Genomic DNA, 22,239 nt, shown 5'->3' on the forward strand with positions numbered 1-22,239 from the left:
CTTTTATAACATATTTCTATGCTAATAATTTCAAACACTGGAAGTCCAATATTCACTGTGTATTAGCTCTGATCTTGGTCTCTACCAGCTCCGGTAGGGGGTATCTTGCTCTCCAGCCACTACAAAAACCAGCTAGTCTCTCATATTGTGTCTGTCTGCTTTCTGGTGCTGAGCAGGTATATATATATTTGTTTTCTGTCAAAACATCTGCCTGGCCTGAAAACAGAGTTTAATTTGTATTCCATGCCTGTCCACGAGACAGTGATACACATACACACTTTTCCACTGAGGGAAGACTGACAGCCAGCGAACATGGATGTAAACAATGCAGGTTTGAAATCATTCAAAAGATCAGCTCTGCAAATATTTTATGAGGAAATGGACCCAAAGTCTTTGTCAGGCATTGAGGATGTACACAATGTCTTGACCTTTTATTGACGAGTAAAAATCGAAGCAGGAAAGCGGTATAAATATGTAAGAAAGTGAACACTTGAATACCTAAAGTAATTAAATATAATGTGCTAGTCTATACTTGAATCTAGATTCAGCAAATAAGTCTGACCGTTAATCTTTCCATTTAGACTTAAGTCTGTATAATCCTGTTTCATGCCTAGTTAAAGACATCACACGAGGCCCATATCTCACCTCACTGCAAATAGACACCAAATTGCATTTTCATCAGCATTTAGCTGAAGATATACTGTAGGACTATTACTTATGCTATTAATTTTCATGGACAAGCAGGGCTATTGCAGTTGATTTTAAGAAATGAATGATGGACCTATTTAAAACTGTCCCATGCCTCAGGGCAAAGTGTCTCCGAAACCCCCCCCCAACAAAAATAATCAAGCAGCAGTTTATTCATCAGACAAGCAATTTGAGAAATCTTTCGTTGCAGCTTTATTCGAGTGAAAAAGATACTGAGGCAGCAGAGTACATCATAAAGAGATGTATGCTTTTATGCTGAAATGTGATTTGAGACGGGGTCAAGCTAAAAGAGTATGCAGCACATTAAGCATTTTAACAGATGGCAAAGACTGAGAGGGCAGGTACCAGGGAGCATAGCAACACACTGTTTGATTGACTGCTTCACTGAAATAGCACAACACATAGCAGCAGAGTAGTGCCAATACAAAGGCAGTTAGAAATGTGCTTTGTGAATAATACCGGTAAACGTGAAAGAAAACGCTGGAATCCTTTTTTCAAAGTAGACTTTATTACTGTTTCTCACTGAAAAAAGCAGATACACAGGTTTCTTTCAGGAGCGTTTGATTCAATGATGAAAAGTCCTCTTTAAAAACCTATTATAGGAAGAGAAAAACCTTGACTTTGGTATTTTATATCAATGAATTGTATGCGACCCAAATCCCCCATGGACATATTTGTGTCCATTCATTACCCTAAATAAAACATTTCTGAAAAAAATATACAAGCAGCTCCATGACATGCTGTTTGAATCTGGTTTTAAACCAGACTGTCAGAGGATGATCAGCAATGTGCTGTTATTTTAAATCCTGCTCTGTCTGCTAATAATCAATTTAGCAAAGCCTACAGTAATTTATTGTTCCTGCTCGTGTTTCTGTAAATAGCCCTGCTTCAGTATTCAGCAACAGCATCCAGCTCCCATACCCGTGGATATCAGAGGACACATTGTCTTTTAAAGCAACATATCAGATGACTGGATGGTTCTCTGAGCAGGCTATAGATTAACATTATATTGTCAATGGTTTTCCTGTCACTCAAGACCCAAGCCTCAGATGGGCACATTATTGCTTTTCATCTGTGGGTGAAGACCTCTATTAACCTTCAATCCTTTTTTTTCAGTTTGATGGTACTTGTAGGCATGGTAGATCATTTTGGTTCCAATGTAGCATAATGGACGTAAATGACCTGCAGATTAGAGTTGAATGTTATACTTAATATGCTAATAAGTGTAATTATGAATTTGATTTGAAATCCATGCGGATTAGTTCAATAATCTTTGCCTATTGCATATCAACATGTTAAATGTGTCTTATTCTGTCAGATAAGATGGGATTTCCTCGACCATGGCTTTGATTAAAAGGCAGACTTGATAATGTTTGTGTGTTTGCATTACAATAACCTGCTTTCACCGTCAAGACTGATGTGTCTGGTGCTGAGAAAATTGCATTTGTTGAAGGTGCAGGTGACGTGTTGTTTACGTGCCGGAATCAAGGTTGTCGCTCTGACCTGAAAGCTTCTATCAGCATCCGGCTGTCCGTCATCACGCTCATCTCGGTCAGCACATTAATAGGAACGTGTGGTTGTGAGGGTTTTTTGTATGCACTGTTTAAAGTGTGCAGACTCCCAAGAGCCCTGTTGAAGAGAAACTGTGTGTCTATGTAATCCCCAACCGGCAGTAGAACCCACACATTCGAGTCAGCCATAAATCGTGCTTTGCACATCCTGCTCCTTCAATACAAATTAAATTACATGAAAGTCACACAAATTGATCAAACTATTTCCATTGTTTTTGTTTGATAATTGGTCAATAACACTTTGCTAACCTCCATCACTTTGGAGGTTGGGGACTCGAGTGCTCTTTTGCTAAAAGCTTGTCTGACTGTAGTGGTACAATTAATGCATTAATGAAACAGAAGTCCCTGTTATTCACAAAAAAAAAACACGCTTTGGTGTTAACAGGTGTCGGCGTGGTGCTTCCCCTTGATTCCCTGCAAAGCACAAGCACACAGCTGTGCATTAAAGGCACACTTCAAATGTTCAGGAACCCTGTTATCATCCTCCCATCACCTGAAATATGCCTGATCCTGTAATATAGCATAATTATGATATACAAAAGATGGCTCAGCCTAAAAGCTGAGAGCCATTATAGGATACTTATATATTCTGTATACTACAATTTGTCCTAGTTGAGATTTTTCTATGTCATCCTTTTTGCTCTGATCAATGGGGAAATGCTATTTATGGTGGCTTAGACAGCAATGGATTATTTCCAGCAGGGAAATATGCAGTGTTGAGGGACGAGTGAACTTCATGTTATTAAACTCGTTATTACAACTGGAGCACACAAAAACTGATAGGACCCACATGCACGACTCGAGACAAGAGATGATTCAAAAAAGGTTTTACTGTGATGATAAAACAAGGTAATCCATTCACAAGGTTCAAAACGATCTGGCACTTGGCACAGGGAACACACAGAATATATACAAAAGCAAGGGACTCCACAGGTGCAAACAATAAGGCCGGGGCAGGTAATCAGGTCCGTGGACAAACAGGCAAGGTAGGAATCGAACTATCTGAAATGAGAAGGGAAATGACAAAGTAAAACAGGAAATGGCAGACACGGACTTGACAATATAGACTCACAGAGAAATAATACTAACAGATCTGACGAGACACAACACTCGTAGTTTGAATAGATTACAGTAGCTTGCTGTTAATTTAGATACATTTATATTTGCATAGTGATTCTTCTTATATGCCATTTTTTGTGTAGTTCCCAAAAGTACTGACTACTTTAGGCTGTAAACGCTAAAAAAATGCTTACTTTCTGACAAGTACAGTACAAAAGATAGTCCATTGTTTATACCAGTTTTTTTAGGCTTTGTGTACTGTGTAAAAGAACACGCGTAAGTCAGTGAAACGTTCTAAAAAGGAGCTGGGAAAATAATCTGTAATGGGTTTCTCCATTTCTTTTTATTCATGTTTGACTTGTAAACAAGAGGGTATTTTAGAAAAAAAGAATCAAAGTGGTATTTTTTGCTGGCATGTGTTTCTGTGCATAATATTTCGTTTTAATGTAATATGATATCTAAGAAGTTTGAAATACTTTTTAAGTAGTGGTTTAGTTCTATATTCTACCTTGGGAAGCTTTGCTAAAGTTCCTCTGGTATGTGGTGACATAACAATATGTTCTCTCTAAGTAACACTGCAAATCAACCTCAAACATACAGTATGTTATCATTTTGTTATGTGTTTAATACACTGACCTGCAGCAGTTATTGTGGTTGTCTTGCATTGACTGCTTTGTTACGCTTGTTCATAGTCACTACATATTGAGGCATCAGTAATATAATGTATGCATTGGTATGCAAATTGCAATATGCATACATCCTAATCCAGTATTATCTATGTTAGTGGTATAAACTGCTTAATGTTATTAGCTTAAAACAGGCAAGAGCTGAGATATACAGTATACTTCGTGTTTGTCACTGCCATACTGACTTACGTAGTGTTATGTCTCACCTATTCAAGGGTATTTCAAAAACAAAGTTTTATGTCAATAAGCAGTGAACTAAATCCAAAGCTTGTTATGGATAATGAGAAATCAATAAATGAGTGTCCTGCCCGTAAACATATCATAACGCTCATTACCTGCAGGAGCAATGTCAAATCTGCTGCTGAGGTCAGACAAGAAGCAGCCTGCAGCTTGTAAGTGTGCAGGAAATCACTGGCCAGCAACTTGTGTGTAGGTTGGTTTCTTTGCCTCAGGATGATTTTTGGAAAACCAGCAACAACATCAGAGACAACATACTCATACAAATATCCACCAGAGACAGCGGTGCTTTCCAGATCTTTATAACAGCACATTTAATAAGATGTGTAAGAGTGGAGGCCATGAAAACGCACAACTTGCAGTAGTACAGTACGTAGGCTTTTAGGAAGGACACAAGGTTATAACATCTTATTCTAAAATGTGTTATTTTAAATAATAAGCACAAACTGATTCCAGGGTGGTAAGCATGTGGGTGTTGGGAGCATGGCTGATTCCCAACTCGGTAACTATGTGTGGAAGAACTGGGATGTGTCAAGATATATACTCATTCTTTCTAATGGGTTGCAAAAGATGTAATTATTTAAAATAACGCTACAATAATGGTCATTTTACTCAGTTTGCTATGATCCTCTCCCGTATACTTTGAAAAAAACACAATAGTTGGATTGCAAAACATGTTCTTTTACTTGACACAGAATCAAACTCTTTCCGGCTCTCTTCTGAAGTGTTCTGTCGTGAGAGAAGGCTTTCTTCTCTCCGGATGTCTGCCTTCTCATTTAATCATGTCAGTCCTAACTGTGACCAGCGGGTTTGTGTGAGAAGCACCATTGTGTGGCAGGTGCAGGTGCTTCAATAAACCAACAGAAGACTAATACATCTGATGAAAAGCTTGATAGGAGATTTGATTAAAGGGTTGGTGAGGTGGCAAATCACTGAGGCATGTAAGAGCCATAAAGCCAACTCAGTGAAAGACAAGGGCCTTGGTACTGTCAGCCTGGAATTAAACAATAGATTCAAATAGTCTTGCCTACTCCAAATTGTTAATCCAGCTGCCAGTGGGTTTCTCATCCACATCGGAGTGGTGCACCGACAGGGTAGTTAACCAGTAATCAAGTCACATCCGTCATCCAATTCCAAATTCTCCACCTCGCGCTCCCCCCTCCTCCCTCTCCTCTGCCTGACTTAACTCGTCCTCAGGTGTTTTCCCGGAGTGACGTTTGGAAGTTGGGAGAGGCTTCAATAATTGCCCTTGATGTGAATCAGATGCATCTGCCTGCTGGTAGCCCATCCTAACTTCTTAGCCATTTGTGTGATGGAGGGGGGAATACAAAAAAGACTAGTGCAACCTTTCTGTTACTCTTTTAGTTGAATACACCTTGTGAGGCCGACAATTGAGCGGCCCGACCAAGCAAGGAGGCAGAGGCAGAACGTCCCAAATATAACCCGGTGTGGGCATTTATTAAATGATAAACACAATGACACACAGCCTCAATCCTGCTGTTGTTTCCCTGAGCACAGCCTGCAGCCACCAGCATCTCACACACACTCCCCATAACAGAAAAACCCCAGAGCCTAAATGCACAACCCAATCAACCCAACAGGACACAGGTTTGGGGGGAGGAGACAACACAGGGCACCAGGTGCACACAATCAACGGCAACAGACATGGGGAAAGGGGAACACATTTCAAAATAAAATACAATAAACACTACATCAATAAATAGTATAAATTGTGTAAAAATGGGCACATTGCAAGGCCTGAAGCCATCAGTCCACAGTGACGAAGTTACCTTCGTCACACACCTTTATAAATGTATACCTGTTTCATTATCAAGCGTCTTTGGGTTCAAGAAAAGCGCTATAGAAATAAAATGTATTATTATTATTATTATTATTATTATAATAGCCAATAGGCCATCTATCTCCATGCGCTGTGGCACTCAGTCTCTTTATTCAAATCTCTTCTTAAGACTCATCTGTTACCCAATGTTTTTTTCTATATACAGATGACATGTTTTGCTCATTTTCAGGTTAATATTTGTATTCTGTGTCTCTACTGCAGAGATGTTCACAAGTCTTTTTTTGCAAGTCCAAGTCAAGTCTCAAGTCTTTGGTCACGAGTCCAAGTCAAGTCTCAAGTCTGTGGGGTGAGACTTGATCAAGTCTCAAGTCTTTGGTCACGAGACCAAGTCAAGTCTCAAGTCTCTAAAAAAATAAAAGTCTCATGTCTCTTCTGGTTGTAATAAGCCTTCTATTGTCTGCTGCTTTCCAGTCTGTTAAGAATACTGCACAGCTATATCTAAGAAATTCAAAGCATTTACTGTGTTATTATCACTCCTATATCTATTAGCATACAGTATCAGTACTGATTGTTTGTTATATGATCACTTTAAACAGGCTATTGCAATGCAATATGAGGAAAAACATCACACTTTAGCTAAATGCAAACAACTTATAAGCAACGCACTTCAGAATCAGAAATCAGTAAGCAAGCAATTCACTAATCTTTTCAAATATTCAGTTACAAAGCTAGTAGCAAGCTAAGTTAACATTACATAGCTGATTCTGAGCTAAACATGTTTGCTAACCGTCCATATGCGTTAATGTGACTGACCTCTCCGGGTGAGTTTTAAAGTGCCTGATGAAATTCGACGTTGTTGCGCCAGCATCCTTGATTTTGATATTGCAGACTTTGCAGTGTGCGCTCCTTTTGTTGGTGCCGCCGGCGTTTTGTTCGAAGTTTTTGTAGTTGAACCTAATTACAAGCGGTACAGCTGCAGGTGTGCCGCCGGTCGCCATTGTGTTACTACGAGGTAGTAACAGAGGCGCGCACGTCTGCGTAATGAGCCCGGCTAAAGTAACTGGATGGCCTGCCTGCCTGTCAGCCTTCCATCTGGGCACAAACTTATCTCGTGCCCTCATTGGTCATGTGCGCGTTCGTGTGTGTTGGAGGAGGCGGGCTCTATAAGGAAGTAGCAGCCTCTAGCAGATTATCTCCGGTTGTGTATTTTCAAATTCTAGCGATCTCGAGCCGGTTTCTCTCAAATGTACCTACCCCACCTTTAATACGCCAAAAATAGAAAACACAATGATTGTTCACGAGTCCCAACACACGAGTCCAAGTCGAGTCCGAAGTATTTTGGTCACGAGTCTAAGTGAAGTCTGAAGTCTCTGTGTGTGCGACTTAAGTGCGACTCGAGTCCGAGTCGCAGACTCGAGTCCCCATCTCTGCTCTACTGTGACATGTATCCATGCTTTAATGTTCAAAAAGCTCTTTATTGTTCTCATACTGCCTGTGCTGCAGCACTTCTTTTCACCCTCTGTCTGAAACCAGAGCCAGAGTCTGCTCTGATTGGTTAGCTGGCCGGCTCTGTTGTGATTAGCCAACCACTTTAAAATGTCCCGCCCGTTAGCCTTAACATACTATGTGTTGGAGTGTTAAACAAAAGGAGCGCAAGTGGTATGTCATGATGTTCCAGAAATAAACAAAGGAGTCCAATGGAGGTGTTTCAGGCAGGGGGGGGGGAGACACTTTGGGATTAGAGCTTTGCAGACCCTTCACATGCGCAACAACCTATTTATCATACTAGAGGAAAGGGAAAAGCATGAAGGGCCTCTTTCACTTTCTGTAACTATTTAGATAACTTACTTATCATAACACTCTCTAACTTTGTGATTTAAAGATGCTCTATTGATACGGAAATAATAAATACAACATGAGCAACGTGTTAGTGTGAGAATAAATAATGAATGGTGTGTAAACAATAAGTCAATTAATTGTATTATTGGGCTTTTGGAAAACATGATGGTTCTGTCACAATTCGTTTTGACATTGTATAGACCAGACAATTAATTTAGTTGAGAGAAAAGTTGTCATTAAATCCCATTTAACATTTTATAATTTTAAGCTGCAATGAAAATAAGCAACACATGCTACATATTTGTATACACCAGAAACTGTTATCCTGCTGTCATTACCTCTGCATCACAGGTCAAGCCCAAGGCAAATGCCTACTGGACAAACACATTTTTCGCAACATAATGAACATTATGTTGAGGTTCGCCTAAAGTTCAAATGTAATAGCTGGACGATTGTTTAAATGAGTTGCTATCACGCACACACAGAGGTATTTTAACAAGTGCTTTGTGTCCTCCTGTGGCTGAAATCCTCCATTAAACACTTTCCATCTCTGCTATTACATCACCTGGGGGAGCCTTGCAAATGTAACATCAATTTGAGTTGTTTTTAAGTGCCCTTAAATGCTATTTTATTTGAGTAAAAAGGGCATTATTTTTCAATACTGTCCCTCAAGTGTTTCACTTGTCTTATTCCTGGATTTAACCTGTTATAACACTACAATGCATTATTTAGAAGCTCCAACTAGTGCAGAAAAATGACAGAACAAATGAGTTCAACATGCTAAGGGTTATTAAGCTAAATTAACTGCACTGAAAAATAACACTTATGCATTGACCTAGATTTGTGGGGTTTTTTCTTACATTTTTACAATTGTTCATGTTTGGTCCTTTTGTCACATCGTGCTCTTGCTTTAGCAAATTGAGATTGAAACACTTAGTATTGAGCTTGTGTTAATTTCCAGAGGAATTTGCCTCTGGTGTAAAACAGCTTCCTTCTTGTAGCATTCTCTAAACAAAACAACGGAAACGATGCTGGATTAGAAGTTGTCATGACATGTCTCAGAGGGAAAAGGTGAGGCTCTTCCATTTGAAAGAAATCCCTTTTTATTGTTCGCAGTAGCAGTGTCCCTTTCATCGTAAAGAAAAAAAACGGAGCTCAACGCAGCTTGATTATAGCGCAACAATTATTGAAGCTGGAAACACAGTGTTACACATCTTTGGAAAGCGAGGTTGGACGAAAATGCATTATATATACTCAAATCCAAGATGTAATTGAAGCTGGCAACCGTACGAGGTCCTTGGGATGTTTTCAAAGCTGTAATTTGTGTGATATACAGTAGATCCTTAGATGAGAGATTCTGCCATAGGAATACAGAATGAGTCACATCAACATCACACATCAAGCTGAAGAAAGCACTTAACATCTCTGCGATGTTAAATGTATGTAAAATACAGGAGCAGTGAATAGAAAACACGGTGTGAATATATAATTAGCTAGAAAAAAGGGCTTGGCTTTGACCTGGATAATTTTAAGTCCAAAGCAGATTTGTTTCTAGCTATGCTAGGTTTCATGTCGTAATGACTATGATTTGGGATTTATATTTTGAATGACAAGACATAAAGGACTGTGATCAGCTCAACTTGAACAGAAAAATGTTTCTCTTTACATATAGCAGGAAGCTGAACGAAAGAGTAATAACTTGGTTTTCCAATGAAGAAAATGCTTCATAGAGATGATGATGTATCTGTGAGTGCAGTGGTTCTCAAACTTTATTCAATAATGTACCCACTTTGAAAAAAAGATTCAGCCAAGTACCCCCTGATCAGCGCAAACACAATTTGTTAAGGAAAAAAGGCCTACATAAAGAGGTACATACAGTGCTACACCATCATTTATTAAAACAAGAACATCACTGAGAAACACTTAAATGTTACATTTAAAATGTTTAAAATCCATCACTAAATTCATGGCAAACCCATTTTAACATTATGCAATAACACTAAGACGATATTAGTTGCATTGAACTGATCTTTTTAATAAGTTGTACAATTTAGTGAGAAACATGGGCTTGTGCTTCACTGAGGATCTTTGTTATTCTCAGGGACAGGAAGGCCACTGCAGTTATTACACTGAAATATGTGTAACTGTTAATATAAAACCCACACTGCTCAAACGTCATTACCTTTCCTAAAATTGGTATATCTATTTATTTATTTATTTATTTTGGGGCGTGGGAATAAAGAGAAAAAAATATATGAGCATGGGATTTTGACCCCTCATATAAACATATGCATAATGCTGCGCTATACTTGCGGCCACAACGCTTATTGTTTAGTTCCTTTGATAAGCAGGCAGTTATAATTAACTAGAACTAGCTAGATCTGACAGATTTGGACATAAACGCGAGTGAAGTCTAACCGGACGCGAGAGAGAGATCAGATCAGCTGCTGCTGACGGAGAACACGCAGCTCTGCATGATCACAGCTCCGCTGCTGTGACTGACCGTTGAGTGGAGCAAAATTAAATACACTAAGAGTTAGACCTAACACACTTAGCTAGTTTATATACTCTGGAACTAGCTAAACTAGTTATACATATGTGTATTCTTTACTGTCGGGTCACTTATTACAGGTTCAGTGAGCTGCACGAGACTGACGGGTCAGGAGAGGGAGAGGAAAAGAGAGCACCCCGTTTATGTTCCCCATTTTATTATCCAGAAGTACTGTTAACCTTGAATAAAGTAGTTAATCTACTATTAGTAGTTTGTTTAAATGCATTACGTATGTTGTTTTTTTCATTAACATAAAATAAATCTCACATACCCCCTGCAGTACTCCAACGTACCCCTAGGGGTCCGCGTACCCCCATTTGAGAACCACTGTGTTAGTGGATGCATATGTTTCAGTTATTCTTTAATACAGTGATTCTCAAAGTGTGGTCCGCGGACCACTGGTGGTCCGTGAGCGCCCCCTAGTGGTCCGTGAGTATATTGGTAACATTTCACATTTTAAATAAATAAATAAATACAAGTTTTCTGCACTCTCGCGGGAATATCTCCACAATGGAGCGAGCTTAAGTTTCACTTTCGATTGCATGATATAGCCCAGCGCAACACCTTCATCGCACATGTTGCCACTCGTTTGTACCATCTGCAGGCGATTTGTAATCTGTTCTAGAAAAACGATGTGTTTTTGGATATTTTTGGAGTTAGGTGGTCCGCGAGTGTTTTTTTATTGGTTAAGTGGTCCTTGGTATGAAAAAGTTTGAGAAACACTGCTTTAATAGCTTTATTTGCTTTATTTTTTGTTTTACCAGCTTAAGTTTAGCAATATATTGTGTATTTTGTTCCATTTGTGGGATTGTTATGTGACAATTGAACCTAGAAATGGTCTAGAAACAGTATTGTTTCGAAGTACAGGCAGAGAATGAAGGTGTCCAGGGAAAGTAATTGCCATCTACTTATGCATAGAAATGCCTGCGAGTAATCATTGAATTATTCATTTAATATGTTAAGTATTTCTATTTCAATGCCTTAAACCTCCCATGGTGAAAGATTACATAACTTAATTGATGAACAAATTAGAAGGAGTATGTGTAAAATGGAGAGTTCTTATATCATTTTAATCACTGCCACTGTAATGTTATATCCGCTGTTCAAACGCAGCCTGCTGGGCAGTTTACATGATTAACCAGAGGTCAAAATGTGCTGTGATCTTTACATCAACTCTCACAAACAGGTCAGAACATTTCATTTCTGCATGCTCTCAATTTCAACCACATAATAAAATAAAGAATGAGAAATGCAGACTGTCTGCATTTTTGCTCATGTGTAAAATCGGTTCATACCAATACAATTTCATCCATCTAAAGGATAAAATACTTAAGTTCAAATTGCTTTTCACTTAATTATATTTCAGACACATCAGGCTCTCAGTGTTGGATGGTACTTGTTTCCAAATCATTAATCTTGCATCATATCATTAGATTGGCATTTTAATTCAACTAAATATGAAGACTTTCATTCTTCTGTTAATAATTTTTTCCCCCACAACTTCACAGAAATATTTGTTCAGTCAACTTCAATGTTAAACAAGCTATATTTGTTGCACCTTTCACTGAAAAGAGAAGGTCATCCTCAACAATGGTGTCAGTGCCACAGTACTGAAGTAATACCCAAGGACATCTCTTTGTGTGACTCATGCTTTTAAAAAAATGACTCATAATTGTTGCAAAGAATAGAGTTAGCAACACATGAAAATAAAATAAAAACGTTTCCTTTCAAATGCAAACCTGTATTACACAACAGTGTCCATAAGTATAGACATTTCCACATAAAAAATAACAATATGGGAGATAATAATAGACGTTTGGGGGTGCTCAGAACATAAATTATATCTTTGATATAGTCTACACTCAGTTGGATAAGATGCAAGATAAAAGAGTGGTTATTCTTGAATATCTGCGGACAATACTGGCATTGCAATAAGACAAAAGAGTTCCAAAACATAAACTCAAGTTCTACAAGATTGTATTACCTAGAGTTCAAAATAATAAAAAGAACATAATTATAAAATTAACAATATTGTGATTGTCTTTAAGTTTATTGATTTCTTCTCTGACATTTCCAGATTACATTTACGTGCAATAGATGTCCTGGATATGTTGCTTTGACCTTTATTGACAAGGCACAATTGTCTTTCTCACCACCAATTGTTTTCTTTACGTCCCCCCCTCTAAACAATTAGGTAGGATTTAGTGCCAGACATCCTCTGACATGCATGCAATTAATATTCCCTGCTGTGTGCTATGTTTATACAACAGTCTGTAAACATGACTGACTTTTGTTGCAGATGTTAGCTGGTGGTCATGCTCTGCTAGAGGAATATATTAATTTGCTGATAGGCCTTGGGCTGTCCCCCTTATTAAAACTATTTACGTGCCCTCTCCTAATGGCATAATTAATCCAGCCTGAAATTGGAAGTCCCACATAAACCGCTGTCTGCCTATAATCTGCATGACGGCAAATAAACTGCTTTTATGTTTAGGAGCTGATGGTTTCTGTGACTGCTGCCTTGTAACATTATACATATTTAACTGTGATCCTACTACCAGGGACATGGCATGGTGTGTTACGATGCGTTACACTGGCACTGCACTTATTGTTTGGAATGTGTTTCCATTTTCAAGTCCAACGATGTTCATGTAATGACTACATCTAACGTTAAGATGTTCTTATAGTTCAAATATAACCATCCAGCCAATACTTTTCTGCTTCCACTGCTTAAATACAAAAAATAATCATAATGAATAACTTGTTTGAATTTCAAGCAATCTGCAAACAAATGAGAGTAAATATTACACAATTTGAATTTTGGATTAATTACTGAAGGGTGACACTATTTTATTTCCCTTTGTGCTGTATTTGTTGATTTTGTTACATTTATTGACAATCAAAAGAGACAGCACATATAAAAGGTCTCCAGGTTAGCAATGACTTCAATGTATACCAACAGAGTGTGTTGAAAATACTTAATTGACTTGTCAAATGATGCTTTTTTATTTGGACTAAATTATTTAAAGTGGACCAGCCCGAGGCCTGAGCGAGGACGCTTAGGGACGCTTGAACGGGGCTACCCCGCTGCAGTGGAAATGTGCCATTTGTGAGTTCCCTGACTCACCGGGGACACATATTTATGTATAAAAGACATCAACAAGTGAATTTAGCATAATAGGTCCCCTTTAATATAAACTCCGCAATGTACGTTTTATATCTGGCTCAGTTTGTTTGTCTGCTTCTCTGTCAGCAGCATTGTGGGAACAAAAATACTGGTCTGATTTTTAGGAAACTTGTTGTGGAGGCTGTACAAATTGGGCCAATTTACAACCCACCAATATTTGGAGTGGATCTGAAACACTCACCGGATACGCAATTTATGTTTTATTTTCGTTATTGAGGTCTGCAATCTACCATTGCCATTGATGGTACACATGACATCACATGTGGATTGTTCAATTTAGAAGGGTAACATAAATATCTGCTTAAAAAGCCACCATTACTGAGCTATAGACATTTGGTGGAAAATGGGTAGATAGAAGTAACGACAAGTCTCTTTTAGCTAAAAGAGGTGGATGGCCACTATAGCTTTAAATGTTGATAGATTGTTTTTCATCATTGTCTCCAATAATGTTCTTGAAAGCATACAACCAAATAAGAAAGAGTAGCAGAGGCCGTTTCTCAATATCGAGTATACCTACTGCAGAGCCACTATTTCAAGTATACTACGTCATCGAGTGGCGCCGAATGCTGGGCATTTAACATGCATATAAACAGTCCTTCGGCGCCACTCGATGATGTAGTATACTTGAAATAGTGGCCCTGCAGCAGGTGTACTCGACATTGCGAAACGGCCAGAGTCTTAGTCAGCATGTTCCATTTCCAAGAAGAAAAGCAAATGACTTGGCTGCACATTTGTTATGTTCATTGGGTTATGTGTATCCTGTAAATGACATGTTGAATCAATTACTGATACTGCTCAGATTTCAGCTCTGGGTGAGTTTTAAAATAACTAGTCTGGTGGTGGAGAGGCCTCCAAAGACACGGAGCCCAGGGGAATCCTTTCATTCGTCCTTGCCTGAACCGCTGACTTCCTCTTGCACATTTTCCAAAAATAGCTTTGAGAATTAAGATTAGGGAGGGGGGAGACATTAGATTACTCAACCTGCTAACACACGGAGCTCCTCTGTGAGTACTACAGCTAATTGCTTAGCAGATGATGGTGGAGGATATCCTCAATGTCTTTGTATTTAGTTTTACTGGACTCTACAAACGAGGAGGCATTGTTCTGCTATCAACTCTACTTTTATTTTATTATTACCCATTCCCAGTTGCAACAGCAACTGGCAGTTTATTCAAAATGAGCATAATGATGGAACAAAAATGAAACAGGTATAGCAACGCAACCCGTTGGGTACATCCGGCATCACTGTGTGTTGAGATAGATGCGTGCAGAAAGATATTAGTTTAATACCGGCTGCTCTCTATTACTTCAAGCTCCTAATGCTAGTGTGTGGGCGCACAAAAACATTTGCCGACAAAGGGTCACAATTTTAACTACTTGTATTGTTTACTATTTCCATGTCAAACACTATCAACAGCGTGTTATGGGTGGTTGGTTGCAGTACTAGGCTGTTCAGGAAAAGCTGCAATTATGAGCGTTGTATTTAGAAGCTAGCTCTTGTCAACAATGGAACGTAAGCTCTTGCAGATTTCTCTGTTATGTTAAGCCTTGGATTGCTTTATTAAGCTATTGTTTGGTTGTTCACTGTAGTGTTTTTCTTAAGCCTCAGCAGTTATTTCCCACAATGCAAGGTCAGCCTCATATAACTCAGAACCGGCTGTGACTCCAACAGACATATTTGCCCTCCATAGTCGGATCCAATAAAAGATGTCTCGGCATCAGTCTTGGGTAGTTGATGAGTTTTATAAAGACACCAAGTGAGTGATTTCAAACTGCAGATGTCTGAAATTAAATATGTAATCATCTCTTCTCCACTGCTCTGGCCATGTGCCTGGTGGTGCTATTTCTGATCATCAGCCTTTTTCTCAGGCATTCTGCTCCTCATTTCTAAACATCTCTGACTAAACAAATTGGGAGGGCTGCTAGAACACTGGACTTTTAGAGGTCATGATGTAGTCATGCAGCTGGTATAATTTGTTTGCTGCAATGAGCAGTTTATAGTGGATTTGTTGTAAAAAAAGTCTAGACCTAATCCAACAAGCCTGTGATATATGTGTCTGTGTCAGTGGGCCTCAAATTATAGGTTGCTTTCATTTCACAGATACCCACGGGCCTATTCCATTGGGCAGTGAATAATATGGCAGACAGGGAGGAATCTCTAACCCCATCTTCCCTCGTCATCTTCCTGAACCTGCAATATATTTCCCTGCCAATGCCATTATGGTGGCAAGTCATGTGTGGGATTCAGTATGCCGTATTATTTATTTATTTCCCAGGTGTTGCTTTTCTATTAGTGATGTATGTGTTATTGTGTATGATCTATGATCTAGGATATATGACATGGGGTGTGCAGGCTTTTTGGAAGAGGGCCCAGGCTGAAAGGAAGCCATGGATGCAGAATAAAACAATGTTGGTACCTTCAGTAGCAAGTGGGGAATGGTAGAGTGTTTCTATACAAAGTGATTCATGTAAAAGGGAATGAATGTGAGATTTTTGTATTTAGCGAGGAATTATTCCGCTATGTCAAGTGCATACGTAGTGCTTAAAGCTGCTGATGTCATTTGGAGTTTCAGATTACATAAGGAAGTAGGCAGAGAAAATTATTTTTGATCTTTTGAATTATTTGGAACAATATACTAACAGAGCTGTATTGTGGGACCTATTTGCAACAAAAAAGAAAAGGAATGATTGCTCGAACTTTGTTTTTTGATAATTCATAACGTAATAAGCCAATCTTCAATGACTAAACAGCAGGATTCAAAGTTTGCATGGTTATTTTTAGCCACTCAAAAAAAAAAATCAACGTTGACTTGAAGCTCAAATAATAAGGTGTTTACATGTGCAGGCTTTAGCCAAAACAATGGAATCTTTATTGAATGTATCCTCATATTTTACATTATATTAAGGAGAACAGTTGGCTTGATCCAAGTAGCACAGTCTTTGAAATTAATTGTATAGACTGTGGCACTGGCCGTAGATTAATTTATCCAGGCATGGTTTCATAAGGAATTTAAACTATTTCCGGCTCCTCAATGGCTGGGCTGGCTGGCCATCGTACTCAAATATAAGTCATATTTGTGTGTGGTGCCTGTTGAAGAGTGAAATTAGTTTATTCCTTGCAGCAACCACTGCATTAGCCTACTTGCTAAGAAATGGCCAAAGTAAAATAGGGCAAATAAAGAGTGAGGCATGGCCATTTAATTTATTCACATTCTGATGAAAAACATCTTTAACATTTAAAAGTAAGCATAACATTTCTTATTTCAAATGAAAATGAACTCTTCTTTTTACTTCTCCTCCGGCTAACTTCATAACAGACCAGCAGAGAGTGGCCATTGGATGGGTTATGGATAGTGTTAGAGATAAGATAAGATAAGATAGAACTTTATTGATCCCAATTCGGGAAATGTTTGTGTTGCAGCAGCATAAAAAGACATGGCATTGCACAATACAAATTAAAAGACAAGAAATAAACAAGAAAGTAGAAAATACATGTTGAATTTACAAATGAGCAATAACAACATATAAAGCATTATATTTATTATTACTTATTATATTTACATAAGTATGTGACGGATGGAATATTAAATATTAGACTGAATATATAAATGTAAAATGTACGGTGAAGAGAAAAACTATGGAGCAGAGAGTTCTCTTCCAGCCAGAGGGGATTGTGATTTGTTTTCCTGTATCTGTCCTTGTGACAGCATCAACATCAACAGTCGGAAGACTTGTGAGGTCATCAAAATATTCAAGTGTATGAGAATCATTATTATTATTATTATAGAAATACAGGGCCTTGACTCTTATTTATTTGTAGGGGATCACATTCAGATAACACCTCTCATATCAGTTGTTGCTGCCCTTGATTCAGAAAACAAGGTTGTAAACAATATATTTTTCTGTGTTCTGATTTGTGTACAGAAGTAAGAGATATGATGTGGTATGTTCATATGTATCAATAAAAGGGTTCAAAGGGGAAATTCAGTTGTCAACAATGGATCCAACATAGGCCAAATTGGTTGGGTCTTTTAGCCAAGTGACCTTTTTCCTTTGAGTCTGTTTTCCCTTTACCGACAGGCCCCTTAAACTTCTCTTTTGGTAACCAGATTTTCCATATTTTCAGAGTTCAGTTATACATGAAAATAACTCCTCTGCAGTGCCATGCAATAGTTCAGTTTTGAAAGAGAGAAACAGAATTTGATAAATGTGCCCTGTAGAAGTTAATAATTGGAATATGTGGATATTTAAATTGGAGAAGCAGGATCATACCTCAGGTCACAAGAAATATCTCAGTAAAACGAGCCTTCAATAAATTGGTTGATTGAAAGGAATATAAGTTATTCCTTCTCTTCTATTCTTCCAGAGACTGTGCTGAGTAGATATTAGTTATCTCCCCTATAGCTAGAGCCTTAAATATTGTGCTTTCAATCCAGTTTAAACACACCTCTTCCTCCCAAGGGTGCCAATAAAGAGTGAATTATCGTAGCCAGTGTAAGAAATGTTATATTGAAATCTAAATATCTCATTCTCTCAACAGACAAAGCTACGATGGGCTGGAAAAGAAGCTAAAAGAAGTCTTCAGTGAACGGAGCAACATCCTGCATCAGCTCTCCAAGACATCAAAGGAGTTGGACAGCATAAAAGGCAACCTTCAGGTTGTGAATGTAGTGTTTCTTTTTCAAAGATACAACAGTTTTAGCCGGCTTTGTCGAACGTCATTCGGCCGGAGGTTATTTTCCATCCTGTATTTTCAGCCATATAAGGAAACCCATGACTGTTCTCACTTCTGTTTCAATCAATCTGTTATATAGCAACTCGCAGTTATTACAAATTAATGTGCAAATGTTTTTCAATTTGGCGAGCCCACCCATTGTTATGTACGCCATGTATTACTGGAAATGCAGTTACTGAAAATGCAATGCAAGATGGACAATCCGATCAATTAACAAGTGAACGTTTTCAGCTCTAATGACAACAGCGGCAACACGGCTTATGAGATGGAAGGATACAACTGAAAAGATTGACAGCACCATCAATTCACAAAAATGTAAACACTTCCCAATCCAATTTTAAAGCCTTTAACTGTTTGGATCAATACTGTGCTTAAAGGAGAACTACAGTTAATTACAACGTGGGATTTACTTTCAAAGCTCCAGCCCTCGATTATATCAGTTATGATAACATTTCTCACCAGAGTAATTGCTTCTGGGAACAAAAATAGATCAAATGTCAGGCAAACAAACATCCATCACAGTTACTCAAACAACTTTTTTGAACATCATATTAGTCCACTCAATTTAAATGTTACGTCTATAAGATAACAAATAAATTGTTTTTACTGTCCTCTTGTTTAGATGGATGGTTAAGTTGGTTCAACATAACCTGTTCATTTTCCAATGAATGTAAAAAATGTAATGTCTTTTTAAAACCAGAATGTAAACAAATCCCTGTCCCCCCTAGATTGTAATCAACCTTTTCTGATGGATTTATAAAAGAATACAAATGAATGCACCATAATCTAAAAAACAGTTGTTATGCCCACAAACGCCTTTTTACATTTTGAAAATATGCAAAAAATGTTTACCCCAGCTCCTACAGAAAGGCTTATTTTCCATAATGTATATAAATGGGTTAATAACACAGCTTTTAGATGGATGGTAATGAGGATTATTTTCCTTATTGCAAAAGGAGATATCCCTTGGTTCCCCCAAATTCTGGTCCTGGACTTTTCATCGAGTAATACCACATTTTATTGGTGATATTATAATTATGTGAGCATTTCGCATAACATAATTATCACAGTCCCACATACTGCACACACTTCCCAGCAGTCAGTTTAGGTCAACTTCATTATGGCTCCTGGCAATGACAAGAAATGAGAGAAACTCAATTATACATTCACACATTTGAATCATTTATTATCTTTTAGTCCCATTAGTGTATGAAACAATGATGCAAAACATGCCCCCCTCTTGGACATCAAGAGCTTTGGTGCCAGATGCCCTGCGTTTCTGCACAGCGCTCTCACAGCTACAGTGTGAGTGATAGTTTCCTCTTCGCAGGATGTCTATGTTTCCACTTTCAGATCACTTTTATAGGCTAATAGAATTGTCTGAAAATCAAGAAACTGATGTACACAATTTGTCCAACATTTGTGTGTGTATGCGAGAGATGTCCAATGTGTCTGGGAAAAGCTCATGCAGATAGACTATCATTATCCGCGGGGCAGGCTTTGATGTCTATTCACTCAATGCTAGCCAGGTTGGCATCCATCTTGGCCCGAGCCCCAAGCCAGCACACTGGACAGGACAGAGGTTGGGTTAGATTTGGAATAGTGTGCTCTGGAACAAAGCTTCAGGGGGAAAACATCATCTACATACAAATAAATCATCAGCTTTTAAAGGGGAATCAAGTCAACAGGGTGAAGCCGTTAGTAGATACGGATAGACCTGATGGAGCAAGTGTTTATTGTTTTTAACGAGTCGCCCATAGGTGGTGGTCAGAAACCCTTTATAATAAAGCTTTGTGTGATGGGGAATTTATTCTTGGCAAACGTTCCCGTCTGCGAAGCAGTTGGTACAAGATTAGACATTATTAACTATATTTTTATCCTTCCCCATACTGTGGGCTCCAGTGACAATTTAGATTATCCTAACATGGGACATTTGCACATAAGTAAAAAAAAAGAAAGGCAGTTTGATAGTTACAAATATTTTATTGTGTAGCTTTTGAGTCATCTCTTGAAGAAGAACCTTGTAAACTGTATTTTTCACAATGAAACACTAATAATAGAACACTGATGTATGTAAAGAACAGAGACTTATGTGATCCAGTGAACATCTCCATTTAGTTTTAGCATAAACATGTAGGAACTGTAATTTATAACCATATTCACTTACTATGTAACTTGTTTGTTTGTTTGTAGCCTTTATTTAATCAGGTGAAAATCCCATTGAGATCAACGATCTCTTTTTCAAGGGAGACCTGCAGAAGCATTTTACAATGTGTTAAACTGGGCCTATTTTAATGAGAAATTATATTGGTTTCTTTATGGACGAAATTAATTGAGGCAGAGAGGAGAATAAAACCACACAAAATAATTTTATTTTTTTTATCACCTCTTGTCTTTATTTATAAATATATTGTATTCATTTTAGGCCTTAGGGATAAATTATGTTCAACTACAACTTCAATTGACACTGTGTACTGAAGATTATTTTCATTCAAACAGTAAAGCTCTTTTTGTGACAGTAAATTACAAAACAATGCTTGTTAAAATAAGAAGCCTGTGCTTTTATCTTTCTTTTGTTGTGGACAATAATGTTGGGGGGAGTAGAAAAGTGGTCATTTAGATCTTGGCTCCATGACAGATGATACAAATTATCGAGTCAAGGGAAACAAGAGAGAGAAAGGGATGTTATTTTGCAAATAACATACATTTTCATGCTTTTTTATTATTCGAACTGCATAACTTCAATTATCTGAAGTGAATATACATTCTCTATTGTCAAGAGTTGTTTTTGGTCCCGTTTTTAGACCAGCTCTCATACATAAATGAACATGAATTCAGGGGCTGCCGAGGAGAAGAAACATCTCAATCGGGGTTTATGGAAATGTTGTGTTAATTGCATAGATATTCCCTTCAAGCACATTTAAAGAGAAGCGTCCACACTCCCTTAGGAGCCTGGAAATGTCTGTTTGGCTCATAACAAGTAAGAAATATCTTGGAGGGCTTGCTGAGCAATCAGAGACCTGACTAATCCATAATTAGCCATCAGGCAGATGCTTAGACACCTAAAAACCCCAATCTGTGCCCTCATTAGGATTCTTGGAAGACTTTCATCCCAACATTGATATAGGCTATTTCGGGTTTGTTTCTTTGTTTTGTTTTTCCGATAGGGGGTGTTTTGCATCAACACCATTTTACATCTGGTTCATCATTCAATAATCTTCACCTCAATTACCTTAAGAGTCTGGTGCTTTTGACATTTCGTTTCAGTATTCTACATTTAGGAGTCGCATAATTAACACTGATGCTTTTCCCTGTTGCTTGAGTTTATTTGTAACCTTAAAAACTGTTATATTTTTTAAACATTTATTGCAAGATTCAAGGAATGTTTATAAAGAGTATTTGCTGTCTCTGGCCTTATGGGGTACTTTGAAATAATGTCTTCTTCTGTGCTCTTTCAGTCGCTGAAAAAGGATGACTCAGTGGCCAAAAAGGACGTGCAGAGGATTCTGGAGCTCAGCCACAAACAGAGGTAAAGTGAAGCATCATGGATGACATGAGTTATCAACAGTAACAGGCTGCTCACGCCTGTCATCAAAATGTAGGTTATGCATTTATAATAACCTAAAGCAGTTGTGATTGATAAGATTCCAGCACAATATTAAAGATGGTCACTGCCATAGCTGTTGGGAAAATGACAAATCATTGCTTTAAATACAGTTTTATGTAAGTATCTTACTATAGTTATTAATTATTTAAGCTCGTGAAAACTCTTCAAATCAAGTAACAAATACTTTGAGCACCCCTGGATCGGAAAGTCATCATTCCAGTTATTTTTGCCATCAACGTAACATGAGTATTTTACATG

The 22,239-nt window shown here is 38.1% G+C and overlaps 1 protein-coding gene across 1 annotated transcript in view; it reads left to right on the top strand.

Moving 5' to 3' along the window:
- Positions 1-22,239, top strand: part of luzp2 (leucine zipper protein 2) — a 244,598-nt gene that overhangs the window by 115,660 nt on the left and 106,699 nt on the right. The window contains exons 2-3 of the mRNA XM_034076049.2: positions 18,180-18,297; positions 21,833-21,903. Of these exons, the coding sequence (XP_033931940.1) occupies positions 18,180-18,297; positions 21,833-21,903 (189 nt within the window). The remainder of the gene's footprint in view (positions 1-18,179; positions 18,298-21,832; positions 21,904-22,239) is intronic.

The sequence above is a fragment of the Pseudochaenichthys georgianus genome, chromosome 3, assembly GCF_902827115.2.
Source record: "Pseudochaenichthys georgianus chromosome 3, fPseGeo1.2, whole genome shotgun sequence".
NCBI classification, from domain to species: Eukaryota; Metazoa; Chordata; class Actinopteri; order Perciformes; family Channichthyidae; genus Pseudochaenichthys; species Pseudochaenichthys georgianus.